This window comes from Heteronotia binoei, chromosome 17 (genome assembly GCF_032191835.1).
Source record: "Heteronotia binoei isolate CCM8104 ecotype False Entrance Well chromosome 17, APGP_CSIRO_Hbin_v1, whole genome shotgun sequence".
Lineage (NCBI taxonomy): Eukaryota > Metazoa > Chordata > Lepidosauria > Squamata > Gekkonidae > Heteronotia > Heteronotia binoei.
In genome coordinates, this window is record NC_083239.1 from 809751 (window position 1) to 830705 (window position 20955).

General features: G+C 41.7%; 1 protein-coding gene across 3 annotated transcripts in view; it reads left to right on the forward strand.

Moving 5' to 3' along the window:
* Positions 1–20955, forward strand: part of FRMD4A (FERM domain containing 4A) — a 449437-nt gene that overhangs the window by 351633 nt on the left and 76849 nt on the right. For all 3 annotated transcript variants that reach the window (XM_060258276.1, XM_060258274.1, XM_060258275.1), the window contains exon 13: positions 5899–6037. In XM_060258276.1, coding sequence (XP_060114259.1) covers positions 5899–6037 — 139 coding nt within the window. The remainder of the gene's footprint in view (positions 1–5898; positions 6038–20955) is intronic.

The following is a 20955-nucleotide window of genomic DNA, read 5'->3' on the forward strand; positions in this document are numbered from 1 at the left end:
GCCATCTTTGTGGGAAGGGTGGGATACAAATCATAAAATAAATAAAATAAATAAAAAATTAAGATAGGGGGTCAATTCGACAAATCATTTCAGAAGGGCCGTTTCAGCAGGGAGGCCACAGATAGATAGAACCCCCACCCCCTCAGTCAAAGGCCTGGTGGAACAGGTCTTTCTTACAGGCCCCTTGGAACTGCCACAGTCCCCGCAGGGTCCTAATCTCTGATAGAAGCTTGTTCCACCAGGTAGGGGCCAGGACAGAAAATGCCCTGGCCAAGGTTCAGACTAAGGGGACTTCTTTGTTGATCCATGGAGCATAAAGCTCTCTGGGAGCTATATGGAAAGAGGCAGTCCTGCAGATATGCTGGTCCCAGGCCATTCATGGCTTTAAAGGTTAGATCCAGAACCTTGAACTGGATCTGGTATTCAGTTGGTAGCCAGTGGAGCTGGCAGAACACTGGCGGCATGCATGCCCCTAGAGGCCCTGCAGCAAATGGGTGTGCTGATGTGTTCTGTACCAGCTGGAGTTTCCAGGTCAGATTCACGGGCAAGCCCGCACAGAGTGGGCTTTGCTTCCCCTTAATACATACAAGAGGGTTATTTGGATTTTTCTTGGGTTCTTATTTCAATTTTGGTCTTGCAGCCTTTAGCTGGTGCAATTCTATGCCTGTGCGGCTGGCACTGGTGCAGATGGTTAATATCCTGGTGCTCTCCTGAAAAGACATTCTGAAAAAGAGCTGAGCGCATAGCAAGAGCATGGAACACTCAGCAACACAAGTCAAACCCTCAAATGGTTTAATGCAAGTTTTCTGTCTTCAGGAGTGTAGATATGTTGGTCTGCAGTAGAAGAGCAAGACTCAAGTTCAGCAGCTCCCTAAAGATCAACAAGATTTCCAGGGTATAAGCTTTTGAGAGTCAAAGCTTGCTTCCTTATTATGCTAGCAGTACACATTTGTAAGCCACTGAGCTATGAGAAAAGGTCAGTCAAGAAATAAAATCTGCCACACATGGAAGGAGCCAATTAGATCAAGGCAATGATGAACTCTTCTGTGATGTTACCATGCCCTGCCCTGTGGGCCACAGAACAGATCAAGGGAAGAAGCAGAGGCAACACGGAATCCTTAACTGTGACTGCCATATTTTGGGGACCTCTGCAGGTGGGGGTCCAACTCTCTTTCAGCCAACATGCAGCATTTGTTTGAAAGAATCAGCATATCCTTAAAAGTACATGGAAGACAGAAAGGTATAAGATTCACACGGCAGTTAAATGTGTGATGGGAGCTACATAATTGACACAGTGCTTCTGCATGTTTTTCTCCCCATCAGTTCTGGCCCCATACGGCTTCATTTTGTTCTCTGATTTCCACACACATTTTTGTGCCTTTAGTTTTCACTTTGTGGTCCTCCCCCCCACCCCCCACCCCCGGTTATTTTCCAGTTCTTTTGAGATCATTCTACCCCAATGTTTTTTTTCTAGAAGCCAGATCTCCCCAAGCATCAGAATGGGGAAACAAAAGGGCCTGTATGACTTTATTCCTTCTCCTTTCTACGGTTGCCAGCTTCCAGGTGGTAGATCCATTCACTTGGAGGAAATGGGCATTTGGGAAAGTGGCCATGATGGCATCATATACCACTGAAATCCCTCCCCTCTCCAAGCCCTGCCTTCCTCAGGCTCCACCCCCAAAATCTCCAGATATTTCCCAACCCTTCCTTTCCCCAGGGCCACAGTTCTTGCCATCTTACAGCTGTTTCCTCCCCTCCTCTGGTCCTGAGACTGGCAGCACCTCTGGACAAGTCTTGGAAGTGTGCTTGAGATTATATACATAGGCTGTAATCCTAAGAGCAGCAGCCTCACTGTGGAGCAAAGGGTGGTGCTGATGAAGGCATCTCAAGGGGAGCAAGAACAACAAAGGATTATTCCCCCTTTTAAAAACCTGTGAGAGTTGCTTGCAGGATCAGACTGAAACAGTCTTCCTTCTAAATTGCATTACAGGGTGCTGACACACAAAGTTTAGCTAGCTGCTCAGGGATTTTAGCTTCCACACAAGCATTTTTCCGCCATTTGGAAGCAATGGAGGATGGGGGCACCTCATTTTGGTGCCCACAGAATTGGACCCCCGGTCCAATCTTTTTAAATCTTGGGTTTGCTTGTTTGTTTAGGAGAAGCACCAGCAGCCAAGCTGCAAATTTGGTGTCTCTGCCTTAAAAAACACTCACCCAGAGTCCCAGATACCCCCAGATTGATTTTCCATTATAGCCTATGGGGACCATTGATCCGGGGGGGGGGGGTGTGATTTTTTTTTTTTGCATACCCGTATTATGTTTTTCAGTATGATTTGCAAGCTGCCTTGAGTCACAGGGAAAACTGGGATAGAAATATTTGAATAAATAAGTAGTTTGCACATGTTGATAACATTTAAGCAACTTCCTGGGGTTTTATTAGGTTAAGCAAGGCTCTGACAGTGATTATTCCTGCTCTGTTGCACTTGACCTGTAAATTTGTCATTTTTATGCGGGGGGGGGGGGGGACCTAAAGCAGACTGCAAGAGTTCTTCCCCCCCCCACCCCCACCCCCCAAAGTGCTGGTATGTTTTCAAGGCCAGGTCTCCCAATATTACTGGAAAGAGGTGGCAACCTGTTCTCCAAAGGCCAGGTCTACCATTATAGTGGAAAGGGAGGACCTGGTCTACCCAGGGGAGGACATTTTCTGAATGAACTTTGCCCTGATTCTGTTTTCCCTTATAATGTCTAAATTATTCTTAAAGTACAGCTTAAATATAGTTCAAAATAATTCATTCTGAGATTTTTACAAGGTTATGGAGAAAATCTTCTAAAAAGCTAAATTATAGAATAGTCAAATGTAGACTTATTCACAGCTTTAATGCCACTAGCTTTTTTTTTTTTTTGCTCACGAGGTAGATTTTTGGCCCACAACACTGTACAGTTTAGAGGGAACATTGGGTCATTTCATCAACTAAAGGATTCTGTTACCTGTCACAGCCATTTGGTATGCTTTCCCATTCGCACACCCACCATCTGATATTTGGAGGTATACTGCCTCTGAATATGGGGCTCTATTTAATAACCCACTCAGCCTACATGCCCATGTGGCACAAGGTCATCCTGGCCATGCCAGAGCCATATCCTGCCTTTCCTTCATCGCTTCTGGGAACCCCCTGAGTGTGGAGAACATGAGCAAGCAGTGTTACGGAACACAACCAAGGTCTAGTAAGATTTTGGTACATCAGTGGGGGCTTATGCTAGGGTTGCCAAGTCCAATTCAAGAAGTATCTGGGGACTTTGGGGGTGGAGCCAGGAGACTTTGGGGTGGAGCCAGGAGACATTACGGGTGGCACCAAGATCAAGGCTGTGACAAGCATAATTGAACTCCAAAGGGAGTTCTGGCCCTCACATTTAAAGGGACCACACACCTTTTCAATGCCTTCCTTCCATAGGAAATAATGAAGGATAGGGGCACCTTCTTTTGGGGCTCATAGAATTGGACCCCCTGGTCCAATCTTTTTGAAACTTGGGGGGTATTTTGGGGAGAGGCACTAGATGCTATATTGAAAATTTGGCGCCTCTACCCCAAAAAACAGGCCCCCCCCAAAGCCCCAGATACCTGCAGATCAGTTCTCCATGATTTTCTATGGGAATAAATCTCCATAGGGAATAACAGAGTTCCCAGCAGACATTTCCCTCCCCTCCCCCCGCTTTCTGACGACCCTGAAGCGGGGGGAGGGCCTCCGAACCGGGGGATCCCCTGCCCCCACCTGGGGATTGGCAACCCTAGCTTATGCCATCTACCTCACATATACAATAATTTATTTTTAACCCATGTGCTTGGCATAAGAGGAGGACACTGTGTTTGGGCAGAAGATGAGAGAAATATTATTCAAATTATCCTGCCAGTTTGTCTGGTTCCTCGATCCCTCTCTTCACACTGCCCGGTTCTTTTGTTTTTCTTTCTTATACACTTTCCTTGTAACTTTTTAACAATTTTTTTTTAAAAAATCATAACTTTGTTTCCTGTTTTTAATGTCCAATTTTCTCTCAAAAACTCTTCCTTCCAAATGCTTAATGCTCAGATTTGGTAGTATACACTTAACACAGGAGGATAGGAAGTCAAACTGAAATCATCCCAAGAGCTACGGTTGTCACTCTGCTATGAAAAACCAAGTTCAGGGTGGCATTTTTTTTAAATTGCCACAACAGTTACTGGCTTGGTTTCAGCTTCGGTTACCCTGGCTACGGGGGGGTGAGGTGGGGTTGTTCTTCCTAGATAGTTGAACTTTTTGATTGAGTGATTGAGTCAATTTATAATGTGCCCTTCCTGCAAATGGGCTCAGGGCGGGTTACAGCATAATCATAAAAACAATTGAATATATATGTCAGCTCTAGGACTATCCTCAATTAAAGAAGGCTTCCAGTGTAGTTAGAAAGCTGGCTTCATTGATAGAAACAGCAGCGATACATGTCTGGTTCACCTTTGGGATGACCAGTAATTTATACCTTATCCAGGGCCATTATGCAGCCTGCCAAAGTACAGTGCAAAAAGCTCATGTAAAGCAATACAAATTGGTTCCCGCCAACACCTTTTTCTTACTAAACTTTTGGCTGCTGATGTCGCTGAGATGTCTGAGAAGAGATAAAGCATCCTTGAGACACAGGCTTTACTCCCTTCTGCAGGGCCAAAATGGATATGTGTGATTGTTACAATGGACAGAACAAAGCCAAGGTGAAGCTGGCACTGGGCACCCTCCCCCATTTTTAAGGCATCCAGCATACAGAAAGAGAGAACTGGCAAGGCTCCTTGACAGTACATTTAAATGTTTAAAAACTATAAAATTTAACTACAGTTCTACGACTTTACAATAAATAAAATAAAATGAAGTGATGGCATCCAGATCAGATTTAATTATATTCTAAGCAATCCAGAAGTCATAAATTAGTCCGATAAATTAAATTAAATTAATGGCAGGAAGGAAGGATCTAGCTTGTGTTTACAGATTTAACACCTAAATTAAGACTTTAGTAAAAATGAGTTACAAGACTTAAATGTAGGTAGCAGAATTTCAACTTTTTAAGAGTTTTATAGAATGGCATGCCTTTCTCATCTCCTGTGCTATTTGCATGCCTGTGGCCACACCTATCAGGAAACAGAGAGATGCAAATCCCATGGGAATAATTCCAATGGAGAGCCAACCCATGGTTTGTTACTGTCTGCATAAGTCCTATGCTTGCCCATGCACCAAAGGCAGTTTGTGCTTTCCTTCCAAATCAGAAGTGTCAGCTGTGGATTGAAGCTGATGTGCAATCCTACTTTGTGGTGAGAGTGCAAACTCAACCGCAGTTCCCCATGCAGGTACAGTGGCAAACAATGGTTCTGAGTTGCTGTCTTCTTTTTATGTTCTAATTAACTAATTAAATTTTTCAAAGGTGGACTCAGTGAGGAATCATGAAACAGGGGAAACAACTTGAAAATCCTTCTTTCCATTTCCAAAGTCCTTCTGCCAGGGTTCAATGAACTTCTATGAACTTTGTCCAGGCTTACTTCTCCTGCAGTAGTTATTTTGGTTAATTTACAAAGTCCTATTTTTTTTTTCTGCATCTTCGGGGAGTCTCCTAAGAAACTTCTCCTTCGTTGTGTGTGGCTCCATTTTACCGTTGTTGTGATTGGCTCAGGGGTCAACCTGAGCCAATCACTGTTAGATACAGCGATGGATGTGAACTGCTTTGGGCATTTAAGGGGGAAAACAGGATACAAATATCTTTACATAACAAATATAATTCTGAGTCACATTTCCTTCCTAAAATCTTGACAAAATGGTAGAAACACTGAATTTTGTCTTTGTTTCCTGTTTGCATTGCAAGTTAACTGTCCCTTTCCTGCTCTTCTAGGGCATCTGTGACAAGAAGGACTTTTGGACACAGCGGCATTGCTGTGCACACGTGGTATGCTTGTCCTGCCTTGATAAAGTCCATATGGGCCATGGCTATTAGCCAGCACCAGTTCTACCTGGACAGAAAACAGAGCAAGGTGAGAACCTTAAGGTGGAAGGTAGTCAGAAGAGCTGCTGCTAGAATCCCACCCCTGCTCACCATAGTTTTGTGTTGGGCGCACGGAATTATATTTTAGAGCAACGTTCGTCGCTTTTCCCTCGCAGTTGGGGTGGTGGTGGTGTTAAGGCGTCCTAGGATTTCAGCCTACAGTCTAGGCCTTTTTGATTTTTGTGCAATAGGGGCATATTGTGAACCCGAGTAACCTTTTAAATATTCCCCCTCCCCTTTTGACGGTGTTTTTTTTCTCCCTAGAAATTGAAACTTCATATTGGGAATCTTGGAATAGGGCGAGGCCGTTCTCTGTTTCCATTGGTCTACCTCAAGTGTTTTTTACGTGTGAAAGTGCTTGTTCTTTTTTCTTTTTCTTCAAAATTTTACCACCTTTTGGAAATGGTCATTATAAATGCAAGGTGGAAGGTAGAGAAAGATACTGAAGACGATAACCAATTTGCAGTAAATTTTCTGTAGAAAAACACCCTCTCCAGATGTGAAGACTGAAGCCCTGCTTACCTCAATACCATGGCCCTGATCCAAATTGAGCCATGTGGCACTTGGGGAAATAAGTTCTCTACAGTGGCCATGGGGCTACAGGGAACATGAGTTGGGCTGGCAGAACCCAACTTGCTAAAATTTGACTCAATTCATTAAAAACATATAGTTTGGCCCTAATACACATACTATAAAGTCCTCCTGCACACACCCTGTGGCCAATCAATAGACATGGCTTTGTATAGCTCAAGGAAATGCATAGAAGGGAAGACTTCGGTCTCCTCTTCTTGAATGCCACAGTCCCAGTCTGATGTGGGACCCTGTGCATGAGGGAATTCAGTTCTGATCACAGAATGCCAGGTGAGCATTTGATCAACAGGATCAATGACAGCCACGGGACGGGGCAGGGAACATGAGGACTTTATAACACATGTGGAGGGTCTCTTAGTGGCAAACCCAGGCTTGTTGCTATGTGATGCCTGAAATCTCTCTCTTAATAGTCAGTATCATAGCTGCTCCTATCATATAGATCCCTGGTTCTCTGACTGTAGTACTTTGAAATACTTTGAATCTTTGCTTGAAAACTTTTCCAAGAAAGGACTTTCCCACAGATTCCAAGGAAGTTATAATGACGTTTCAGGTTTTACAATGATTTCAATATATTGATTGAACCAGATACACATGTACCAACTTGAGTCTTATACTAAACTGTTCTGCAACTTTCCTTTAACTTGAAATGTTCATAACTCTTTAGCTCTTTATCTTTGTTCTTTTTCTTTACCTCTGTTGTCAGATAACATGTGGAATTTTACAGGACACTGGGACTTTCTGAAAGAAGGCCCCAAGGGGAAAAATTCTTACTGCATTCCTTTCCTTGCTATGTTGAAGATAAATTCTGTGCATACCAAATTTTAAATACAATGTGCTAGTACAGTGGATCGATCAAAGCTTGTTATTTTGAAAGTTCTGACCATTTTTTTCTTGCAAAGTTGGCCTTTTCTTTCTTGTTATAGTGGATTTTGTTTACATTTCAGACAGGACAAGCTTATATTACTGGAATTCATTTTATTCCAGATGAGATCTATGTTCAAATAAGTCTGATACTAGAATGCACACATGGACAGAAGGAAGGAGGCTACATTCATTCCTACTGTCATTATCATGGAATTAGGATTTGGAATTGCTTAGCCTTTAACCTACCTGATGTTGGATGGTCCAGGCATTTACAACAGCATTGTGAAAAAAATATGACTCCATCATGTGCAGCTGACATCAAGATCTTGTAGCATCATTTCATTTTTATTATTAAGTATGGAGCCAGAAATTATAGCCATTTATTACCCTATACTAATTTTTAGATAATATACCAATAATATTATGTATTCTAAATAATTTGCCCTTATCATTTTATTTATTTATTGTTAGACTTGTTAGGCCACCCTTCCCTGAAAGCAGACCTCAGGGCAGCTTACATCAGTAAAAATACAATGATACCAAGATTAAAACAATATTAAAATTCCAACAACCACAATAAAACAGTACAATCCAAGATGGAGATAAATTTCCAATACCCGCTTGCCCCCTGGGTAAGATCCTGTAGGGCACAGATGTCCTCAGGCAGAGTTCCACCAGGTAGGAGCCAGAACTGAAAAACTGTGCTCTCTCTTTGCTGTCCTTTTCACAGACATGGATTTGATCTAGCCAACTATTTCATCCAGATCCTCTAAATTCACCCTCCTCACTACTACTCCTGTCCCACATAGCTTTTGCCCATTAAGTTCTCATGATCTCTGGCATAGACTTCTTCAGATCTCTCCTTTCATAGCTAAAAAAGACCCCATCCTCTTTTTTAAAAGCAATGAAGTTGCTGAATCCAACTCATGTATTTAATAAAACAAGAATAGCACTGTCTGCTTGGTACGGCTGCCAGATCTTCTACTGTGGTGGAAGGCTTTCTGCCAGTAGCCTGTTTCCTGGGGAAAACCGAAAGTTACATTAGGGTATCAAAGATTTCAGGTTTTCACGGCTGGTAACATCATTAGGGTTTGTAGAATCTTTCAGGCTCAAGTGCCGTGTTCTACTGGAGAAAGTTTTTCTTCCAGACGTTTCGTTCTCAGCTGCGGAGAACATCCTCAGTGGCGTTGCAGCCGGAGCAGGCGCTCTGACCTTCTTGGCTGCTGTGCATTGATCACTCAATGATCACTCAATGCACAGCAGCCAAGAAGGTCAGAGCGCCTGCTCCGGCTGCAACGCCACTGAGGATGTTCTCCGCAGCTGAGAACGAAACGTCTGGAAGAAGAACTTTCTCCAGTAGAACACGGCACTTGAGCCCGAAAGATTCTACAAACCCTAATTACATTAGGATAGTTCTAGGGATCGCCAGATTTACCATAGAATTTCTGGCAATTCCTAGAGCAACCTTATGTCACTTCTGGGTTTTCCTCAGAATTGATGTTGCTCTAAGAATCATTTTCAGTTTCCCCCGGAAGTGATGAAGTGACATTAACAAGATCACATGCCCCCCCCCCCACGTCCCTGCCCCCAATCCTCCCACCAGTTGCCAGTCCCTGTCTCAGTCTGGCAACCCTACTATTTAGACATGCTACATGTTTAGACATTCACTGTGGAGTAGTGTTATATTATGAACATGTGACAACTGCTTCTGGACCGTGGTTACAGGATCTTTTTGGTTTGGTAGGCTTTTATAATAGAACTGCTTTGAAAATAGTTTCCAAAGCAGATCTCTCTGTTGCTGAACAAGTCCACCTTTCTCACTGAAACTCAACACAGATGGCACAGTGCACATCAACACATTCAACATGAAGAGACATCCAATAAGCAACATGCTAGGACTACAGATATCTAAATAAGCACAACATATTAGACATAATACAGAATGCAGATGTGGTACAGAAAAATAGTATTATATCAGTAAAAAACAGTGTCACAAAGACAGTATAATGCATGCAGAAAACAGATAATACATCTTAAAACACAGTGGTATAGTCTGAAATCTCTTCCCTTCCCTTATAAAATGCCCTCCTGAACCATTCTGTTGTAATATAGCGCTATTAGCTTTATCAAAAAGCCTTCCTGTTCACTTCATTTGCAGAATGACAGAAGTATGCTTTGAACCAGAACTGAACCCTAAAATGCAACCAGTTCAAAAGGAGTGGTTCAATATTCAGAAACCCTGGATATTCTTTTGTGGAGGAGCAAGGGCCCCTTTCAATTTCAGCTGTATTTGGGGAAACTATATTTCTTAATGACATCTGAAAAGAGGAGGAGGATCAAACAGGAGAAATGGATAGGCAGGGCCTAGAACTGTCAGTCCTTCTGGGCTTCCAGTAGAGTCTTGTCTACCTACAAGCTAGGGACACCAGGCTAGTTGCTGGCATCCCCACGAGCTTTGGTTGGAAAAGACATCTGGCAACAGTCAGGCTGTCTCCAAAATTCGATGGTACACGGTTCATCCAGTAAGTACCATAGATTTTTGAGGATGACCAGAACATTACCTGATATGTCGACACCACATCTAGGTTTTCAGGTGGATGTGGCATCTCACATTGCTGTACATAATTCCCACCCACCACACCACCACCCCCAAACCTCCCAGAGATGCTGTCACCATGTTGGACAGTATAATCAACAAAAAGGGATCACAGTTACGAAGACAGGTAATACAAGAAACAACTACTGTGATGTGCTGGCTAACAATATTTATTAAAATGATTCTAAAACCTTTGCAAGTATCTTTTTGTACTTCATATTATGACAGAGATCCATTTTCACATTTCAATATGACAAGAAAAATCCTATGAGCACCTGGATGTAGGCTCATTTCATCAATGGACTTCCTCAAGAGTAATCTTTCAAACAGTTCTTCCAGGGTTGTAACAAAAGGCTGGTGACCCTGGAAGAATTGTATGAAAGATTACTCCTGAGGAAGTCCATTGACAAAATTAGCTTACATCCGGGTGCTCATAGGACTTTTCTTGTCATATTGATGTGTGAAAATGGATCTTTGTCATAGTATGAAGTACAAAAAGATATTTGCAAAGGTTTTAAAATGATTTTAATAAATATTATTCGCCAGCACATCACAGTAGTTGTTTCTTGTATTACCTGTCACTGTGTTGGGCAACATTCTGGCCATTCCTGCAAAGTAACCGTGAGGTTTTCAGGGACAGCCAGGTGTGTTGGCTGACAGCTGATGTCACAAACGAGTTTTCATTCAATATCGCACATTGCCAGACCTCATTTCCAGCCCCTTTCTCCCACCAATCCAAGCAACAAGGGCACGAGGAAAGCCCTGACCTGTAGGAGGCCTCCCACGACTAGCTGGCTAATGGCATCCAATACTACAAGCTGCTGTCAGATTGGAGGACTCTTGAACAGAGTCCAGTCATTTCCTGTGTTTCCTTGGCACTGCAGTTCCCTCTTTCTGACATTCTTGAAATATCTAAGCCAGGGTAAGTTCTTAAGTTAGGGAGGCTTCTTGAAAGAAAAGAATTCAACAAAGTTGAGTGTAGGGAAAATGAAATTTCAAAAGGGTTAAAGCCTGTGAGAAGGCTTTTTGAAAGGTGGGAGAACACAGCGTTTTGCTGTTTTCAGCTGATTTTTAAAAATCACTTCTTTGGGCCAAGGCCTCTCTATGTTTTCACCTCTGGTTGCTATTGAAAAGGAGACTTCCTCCTATAATAAAATAATTGCGTTTGAGGTTTTTTGTGAGACGGGATTATATGCAATATCAGCAAAATAATGAAATAATGTTCATAAGTCCCAAGGTCCAGGAAAGAAAAGGAACAGTGATATTATCACATGTCATTCAATAACTAGCTTAAACATCAGAAAAAGGTATTATCTCCCCACCCTGTAAATCCTCTTGCTGTACTTCTCCTAATTACCATTCATTTCATCTCCTACTATCAAAAGACCATAGGCATTCTATTCCTGATGATCTCTAGGGGCCCAAAACAACAATTCGCAGTTTAGGGATTGGATATATATTTCAGATGCATTGCTACATCGTTCTTTAATCCTAAAATCTAAAACAGCCCCCTGGTTTAGACTAATCAAATCTGATCGTCTGAGATCCCCATACCTGGATAGAGATGTGAAGGCTCGGAAAAAAACTGGAAAAATTCAGGGGGAAAATGTTTTTTCCCCATTTTTTTTCCTGAAGTCTTTTTTGTTTTTTTCCGACAAATTGGAAAAATTGAAAAAAAAGAAAAGAAAATTTTAAAAATTGATTATGGAACGTTTTATTTTAACCTGATGAATAAAATATTTTAAGACAAGGTGTTCAAATATTTTCCAAATCATTTCTAAAAAATATGTATCAGATTATTCTGATTTTTGTGCACTGAGGACAAGCAAGTCCTAGGTTACAAACTGAACTTTCCAATGCAAGAAAAAGATGCATTTCTTCCTTTAGAAGGTGCTGTGGTCACAAGAAAAGAAAAAGGTTTCAGTTTTGTTTTTGCATATGGGTAGGTATACTGATACTCAGACTTCACTAAACCTCAAAGCATTGGAAGAAAATACAGAGCAACAAAAAGGACCTGAAAGTATATACTTAATTTTAAAAGGTAAGAGTTTTCATTTATCTGATTCCAGAAAACTGAATCATTTAGCTACATTAGTTTATTTTTATAACCTTTGTGTGAATGATAATTTAATTACTACTAATCTGGTTCCTTACTCCCCCCCACCACCATAGATTAGTGTCTTCTTGCAAACTAACCATTAAATTATTTTTCTTTCTTCCTACTCCCCTCAGGAAGCTGGTGAGACCAACATCTAACATATGGAGGCATTTTCACATTACAAGTTCTTCTGAGAAGAAAAAATGTGATTTGCAAATATTGTCAGATGAAATATGCATTTCCAAATGCTTTCAGGATGACAAAACACATTCTTGTATGTAACCAGTGTCCTGTAGATATTAAAAAATCCTTCATGGATCTAGTGAAGAGGACCACAATGATGAAAATGCACATAGTTTTTCTCAACATTCTCGTTGAAGAAGTCCTCTTTCTACTCCATCGGTAACATCAGCAGCAACACAAAGTGTTGTCCCATCAGCAGCATCTTCAAGTGAACAGATACCGAAGACAGCTGCACCCAAAAATTATTCAATTCATTTGTAGACAAGATGACACCTGAAGATCAGGGAAAAATTGATCAAGCTCTTGCAAGAGCCAGTTTGGTGTAGTGGTTAAGTGTGCGGACTCTTATCTGGGAGAACCGGGTTTGATTCCCCACTCCTCCACTTGCAGCTGCTGGGATGGCCTTGGGTCAGCCATAGCTCTGGCAGAGGTTGTCCTTGAAAGAGCAGCTGCTGTGAGAGCCTCTCCAGCCCCACCCACCTCACAGGGTGTCTGCTGTGGGGGAGGAAGGTAAAGGAGATTGTGAGCCGCTCTGAGACTCTTCGGAGTGGAGGGCGGGATAGAAATCCAATATCTTCTTCTTCTTCAAGAGCAATATATTCTTCTGGAACGCCATTTTCAATAACTGAAAATACATACTGGCAGGAAGCTTTAAAATTACTAAGATCATCATACCATTTGCCCAGCAGACATTCTTTGAGAAAGCTTCTTTTGGAGTCAGAATATGAACGTGTAATGGAATCTGTGCAAGGAAAAATTAATGAAGCACTGTGTCTTACACTGCTTACAGATGGATGGACAAATGTGAGAGGAGAAGGAATTATAAATTTTGTTATAACACCTCAACCAGTTTTTTACAGAAGCATCGAAACAGGAGAGAACAGACATACTGCAGAGTATATCAGCTGTAAAATATGTGAAGTCCTACAGAAAATTGGGAGTGGTAAAGTATTTGCTTTGTTGACTGACAATGCCAGCAATATGAAAGCAGCTTGGGAGATCATAATGGATGTATCCACATATTACTGCAACAGGATGTGCATCTCATGGGCTAAACTTGTTTCTTAATGATATTATGAAACTGGACACCCTTCGAATGATCTATAGACAAGCAAAAGAAGTTATAAAACATGTAAAAGGTACTCATATTGTAGCTGCAGTTTTCAAGAAGAAGCAAGTAGCAAAAATCCTGGTTTTTTCAAAGCGCTGGCACCTATGTAAATGGCGCATTGGTACAGAAGAAATTGAACAAGTGAAGCCTTACAAGTATTTGGGAATTACCTTTAACTACAACCTTAGATGGCCAACGCATCGTAATAGAGCTCTAAGTCTAGTAAGAAGTTCTCTGGCGCAAATCAAAAAGTTCTATTTCTTAGGAGGTAACCAGTTCATTCCAGCAACTCTGAAAATTTACAGTGCTAAAATCCTCCCTCAGTTGCTATATGGAATACCTTTGTGGATTGGAGTCTTTAGTTCCTGTGTGGAGAATGTGCAATCATCATTCTACTGTCAGATTTTATTTGCTCCCAAATGTGTCCCCTACTCATCCATTTGTGCAGAGCTAGGTTTACACCTTCTAGAAACCAGAGCCTGGATTATGGCTTTAAGTTCTGGTTAAAAATTCATTTCAGAACGGATTCAGGAAGTTTATTATACTACCTGATAAAAGACAGGCATAGCATTACTTGGCTCTACGTTTACCCGGAAACTACAAAAACTTGGTATTGAGGTGGACACTCTTTTCTTATGTGACAAATTATATATCTTAAGAACAATCCAACTAAGGCTTATGGATCACGAATATCAAAGTGTTCCCCTCACATTCCCCTGTTTACTCTGCAGCCAATCTAGGTATACCCCAAAGACATGGGAAGATACCCCATTATTTTTTTACTTTAGACTCCCCATTCCATCGTCGGACTTTTATTTTGACTTCGGCGCGTTTAAATGCCTTCCCATCAACAGTTCTTTATGGTAGGTTTTGACAGATACCTCTCCAAAATAGATTATGCCCATGGGAGTTAGGAGTCCTTGATTCTATATCCCATATTATTTTAGAATGTCCTCTCCTGGCCTCACAACGTAGACAATTTTTAGCTGAATATCTCCAACACAATGTAATTACTAAAAGGAAAATTCTATCCTACCTTTTAGAAGATGTTAATCCCCATATTACTACATGTGTTGCGAACTTCTTAGTAGAAGCCGTATTTTAATTGCTGGGTGTCTACTTTTGATTAGTATTATTGGCTGCTATTTTAATTGATTGTTTATGTATTGTTCTTACTATATTTCAGGCCTTTGTAACTACTTTTGTTTGTGAATCATTATTGCTCTTATGCCAATAAAAGTCTGAACAACAACAAAAAAATGCAAAGAATAAAATAGTGACACTGAAGCTCTGTAGTAAAATTCGGTGGGCTGGAGTGGTGATCTCCTTGGAAAGTTTACTAAAAAACAAATAAGCTCTTCAAGAAACAGTAATAGTTGAAGAGCTTAAAGTACCCAGGAGTGTAAGAAACACGGTTCTTGCTCAGGATGTCTTCTGGGTTCAGCTGCAAAATTCCCTGAAGATTCTAAAGCCAGTTGCTGCAGCAATCACTGCATCTGAATCAGATAGTGCACTTTTGTCATTCCTTATCTAATGACCAAGATAAAAACAACCATTTTTGAAAATCTCAGTATATCTCCACTTGCAGCTATAGAAGAAAGTAAAACGAATGATTTAATTTAAAAAGGGAAGAATTTTGTTGCCATCAAATTCATGCTGCTGCAAATCTGCTGGATCCAAGATTCAAAGGTGGAAATATAGCTGATGCTGGCACTGTGACTGCATTTGACTGGATTACAAAACAAGCATCACATTTAGGACTCGATGTTGGGAAGATACTTTCAGATGTTGCAGAATATAGAACATCGTCAGGAATTTGGTCCAGGAATGCAATCTGGGATTGTGCCGAACATATTCCTCCTGTAAGATGGTGGCGAGGTCTTTGCACAACACAGCCTCTGATTCCTCTTGCTTCTTGCTTTCTTCAGGTTCCTCCATCTTCTGCAGCATGTGGAAGAATCCTTTCTATGTTTGGAAACACTCACACCAAATCAAGAAATAAACAGACGTGAAAGGGTAGAGAAGCTTGTTTCAATCCGGACAAACCTTCAGTTTTTACAAGTCCATAATCTGTGATAATGACAAACACAACAGAGTAGCTGCAGAAGCAGAGACTGAAACTGATACTGATAATTACAGCTCAGAAAATGATTCTGATTAAATTTCATGCCCATTCATTGAAACTTAGTCCCACACTCCCTTCTATACACTTCCCCTCTCTTCAGTTCTTTTTATAAGAATGGGGTTTTTATTTTTATTTAATACTGTGGAGAGGAAATATGAATAATTGTTTTGTGGAGGTTTTTTTGTCTGTTCCACATAAACTAGTAAACAGTTCAGGAGATTTTTGCTCCGTTTGTTACAATTACAAATAAATATTATTTAAAAAGTATATTCTGTTTGTAATAATTGTTTGGATAGACTATATTTTAATATGCTACTTGTGATAATTTCATGCCAAGTAAAATTGTCCGTAGTCATATTTTATGTTCCTAAAGTAACAGAATGACTTTCAATCTGGGAAAGGAAAAAAAAGTGCTAATGTAGCGTTTTTTTCAATTTTTCTGAAAATTTTCCTCCCCCCCCCCCCAAAAAAAAAAACCAAACTAGTTTTTTTCCTGAGTTTCAAAATTTCTGGAAATTTTACTTCACTATACCGGGTTAATATCTCCAGATTTAACCTCAGAATGTCCACAGTTCTTCATTTTCAGACTATGCAAACTACTCTGTTAACCAGTTGACATTCTCGCAGCCTACCAGAACAATGTTTCTGCATTTGTGGTTCATCTATGATAGAGAACCTTCCTCATTATATTTTATCTCTACAATGCACCCAGAGTCAAATTTCTGAAAATGCTGTAACTTCTTGAGGTTTGACCCTTCTTTGAACTTTTAAGACGTTATCTGGGAATTTTGGTGTTTGTGTTCTGTTTTGTAACGGCCAATGGCTATACACAATAAAAGTTTGACTGACTGATTACCTCCCCACCCCACCAATCCAATAATATGCAATTGTTCTATCCTGTGAAGAAAGCCTCCACTTATAGTAGCTAGAGGGGGCAGATGTAGAACCAGCCATCCAAGAAGGCCTCAGGGAATTTTTTAAAATAAGTAGGTAAAAACTGCTAAACATAATCTGACAAAAAAAAACCCATGTATTTCATGATCTGACACATCCCGTTCCTTGCCATTTTACAGATCCACCCTACAAGCTAATAGTGTGATCATCTGGTTCATGAATTATATCTAAACTAGTTCAAAACTTGTTCTGAATCAGTTACTGAACCATGTTTTTATAGTTAAAAACTACAACAGAAACCTGAATGGGAACAGAATGTAAATTTGGAAAGGTTCTACTTCCTGGACAGGATTCATACATTATAAAGTGATTGACTAAAAATCTCTATGTGATAAAAGTTGACATGTAAAATTAGATATTAGGGAAATTCCTGGAGGTTTGGGGGCAGTACCTGGGGAGGGCAGAGTTTGGAGAAAGGAGGGAGCTCAGTAGGGATGTGATGCCATAGAATCCACCTTCTGAAGCTGCCATTTCCTCCAGGGGAACTGAGCTCTGGAGATCAGTTATAATTCCAGGAGAACTCCAGGTCCCACCTGGAACTTGGTGTTTTAGACATAATGGTTACTTCCTTCACCACTACTATGGAAATTGTTTGATTTCAAAGAGGTACCAGACAGCAGTGTTCCCTCTAAGCTGTGCTAAGGGGCAGTGGTTCACAAAATTTTATCTGGCTGCTCAGGAATTTTAGCTTCCAAGCATTGATGCATCTTCCTGTTTTTTTATGTTAGGCAAGGTTCTGACAGTGATTGTTTCTCCTCTATTATACTTGACCTTTATATTTGTTATATTTCTCTAAAAAACAAACTAGACTGCAGGAGTCCCCCCCTCCCCTCCCCCCCCCCCCCCGCCAAGTGCTCGTATGCTTTCTAAGGCTCAGTGCAGGGTGATGATTTGAGGCCAGGTCTACCTATATAGTAGAAAGTGGTGGATAGACCTGTTTTCCAGAGGTGAGGTCTATCAGTATAATGGCAAGGGATGAGTAGACCTGTTCTCCAAAGGCCAGGTCTGCCAATATAGTCAGAAGGGGAGGGTAGACATAATCTTTGTGGTCTCTGTGCATCATACCTATAGGATTAGGGTGCCTGTGCCAATCCCGATCAGTACAAAGCTAAAGGGATTTTCATGTCATTTTTCCAGTGACATGTGCAGGAGCTATAATGCACATGCCCACTGAGATGGGCATGGACATCCCATCAGTTCTCTTCTGACCACAACACTAATCAGTTGACCTCCAACACCATGATCAGTAAACCTACTCCTTTTTTGCCTCTCCTAACTTTTCTTTTCACTTTTAGAATTCTTCTCACCTTTGTTTTTGTTCTCTTTTTCTTGGGAAGAAAGAAAGACTTTTTAGAGGGAAGACAAGGGGGCTTCATTCGGGGCAAACTCCCTCACCCTCTTCTCCTCATCTCTCCTTTCCCTCCCAATTTTTCCACCATTCTAGCTTATAGGAAAACATTGGGGCTTCTTTAAATGCTGCATGAAGTGTGGGAGCAAAATTTCATCACTTGACAGCCACTCCCTTTGGCTTGCTGTGTCTCAGCAAAACTCATCGGGCTCACTATGCTAAGATCTCTAAACAAACGAGGTAAAAACAAACAGCACTCCTCCAAGAAACACTGCTGGTATAAGCTCTATCTCCCACTCCAACAGTCTTGACTTAGTCAACCCAAGCCAGCACTTCAGGCCAGCCATCAATGTCAGTTGGTAACGCCGCCCGATGCAGACCATTTGCACAAACTCCTGGACTCGGCTTCAAAATCTGAGTCCTCCACATCTGCCAAAAAATGCAGGAAGGGTAGGGGTTCTAAGACAGACAAGTCTAAGAAACACAAGGAGTCCCAGAGTCCACAGCATGACCCTTCTTAATATGCTCACCCAACTTCCCCGAAGCACCCTCTATTGGAGTCAATGCATTTCCAGGTGATACTGCCTCTCCAACCGCCATCATTGCCCATTCATTAAACAAACTCTCTGGTACTGATACCAGCTTCAACACAATTCATCCAGTTTTCTTAGTTGGAAAACGAAGAGATAGATCATACCCAGCACTCCTCTCACTCCCAATCTGGATTGCAAAGCAGGGACAGCTTCCCACCAAACCAGACCTGTTCCAATCCATTGCAGCACCATCACAGAGATGATAACCTTTACCAGCCACAGAGTCAAGAAAGTTCTCCTCAACACCAACCTACTCCTGACTGCAATTGATCCTGCCTGTACCACAGGATCAACACCAGTGCCAATCTCTTTATGGAGCCTACCCTATACAATCTACTATGCCTTGGCTCTCTCCTTAAGGACCCCAGAAATGGGACCAATAGTCAGAGTTTTCACATCAGTCTTGTAGCCACCACCATCTCAGTTGCCATACGGCCTCAGCAACAATCTCCAAACCTCTGCCTTCAGCTGACAGGCACCAAAAGCCCACTCTGATCTTTTGGCCAAGTATGTATGTCAATAGACCTCTTCATGGTACTTCTCATGCCTCACCCCTGACTTCCATACTGGAGGACCTCCTGACTCCACATTTTTTGGAAGCTTCCAACACCGATGGATCCAGTGCTGCCTCTGAGAGCAACTCTAATCAACATGACTTGGACCGGAAAACCCCTAACACTGACCCATCTCCAGTGCCTAGAGTTTCAGAAGAGCTCCTTATCTCTCCTTTGGAGGATCTAAAGTCATATGGTGAACTGGTCAAGCATGTGGCCTGTACTTTAGCCCTTTCATCCAACCACAACCAACCATCACAGACACTGTCTTTGATATTGTCCAACCTGATACCTGAACAGCTATTAAGAACATAAGAACATAAGAGAAGCCATGTTAGATCAGGCCAATGGCCCATCCAGTCCAACACTCTGTGTCACACAGTGGCAAAAAATTTTATATACACACACACACACACACACTGTGGCTAATAGCCACTGATGGACCTCTGCTCCATATTTTTATCTAAACCCCTCTTGAAGGTGGCTATGCTTGTGGCTGCCACCTCTTCCTGTGGCAGTGAATTCCACATGTTAATCACCCTTTGGGTGAAGAAGTACTTCCTTTTATCCGTTTTAACCTGTCTGCTCAGCAATTTGAACCTGTCTGCTCAGCAATATTGCACATTCCCTGTAACCACAGTGATGCTCCAAACAGTGAAATCCTCATGGATGAAGCTGGCCTCCACATCCATGTCTTCTAGGAGGTTTGACCTCATGTATTGAGTCTAGGAAACCTGTGACAGATTCCTTTTCTCTCATCCAAAACCAAACTCTACTGTCATATTCTCTTCTTCCAAAACTTAACGGATAAAGAAGGGGGAAAGCTAAATGCACTATACTCTGCAGGAGTATCAATACTCTTGGGAACAACTCTCCAAGACCATAGCCACCTTACCAGAAGAAAACAATCCACTGTCTGACACATACAAAAAGAGGGGATGCTCCTAGCAAAGCAACAACTTAATTTCGCAAAACACATTCTGTGTTTTGTCTGTGCAAGCCCCCTCACTTCTGCCATCACCCTTAGATGCCTCACTTAGCTCTGCTCAACCTGTCTCCAACAAGATACCAAGTTATACATGGAAGACCTACCTTTCAAGGTGAATGGCCTCTTCAGTTCCACTACAGACTCAGTTCTTCAGGAGATGGATAAGAGCACCAAGACTTCATGTATCCTAGGTTAAGAGTATCTTCCTTGTCCTGTTCCTCGAAAAATAAGACCTGGAGCAAACCTTGGTCTAAACACCTTTTCAACAGGCAATCATTGGACCAGTCTTGGTACCCAAGTCCATCAACACTTTGTCCAGAATGTCTTATGGCATGAAATCCAAATATTCTCTACCCACATCTCAATAAGCTAGAGCCAAGGATTCTGGACACCCACACAGGGTCACTGGCTCTATACTCTCCCTCTACTCCCATTTGTCCTCCTCCACATCCACCCTTACTTACCAGCTTGGAGGCAGATTACATCAGACAGGTGGATCCTTTCAATCATCTCAGAGGGCTATGCGATAGTATATCTTCAGAACCTGTTGACCCTGGTTTTCATCACCACTCCATCATCAAATGTCCTGTTGGGAAAAGTACAAACCCTACTGAACAAACAAGCCATAGAATCTGTGCCTCTTACCCACAGAGATCACGGGTTTTATTCTCTATTTCATGGTCCAAAAGAAGGAGGGAGGCCTCCATCCCATCATGGGTCTTTGGGCTCTGAATGACTTTATTGTATACAAGAAGTTCCTCATGACCTCTCTGCAAAACATTCTAACTCTTCTGAAAAAAGGAGACTGGTTGGCCACCTCGGGCTTACAGGATGCATATTTC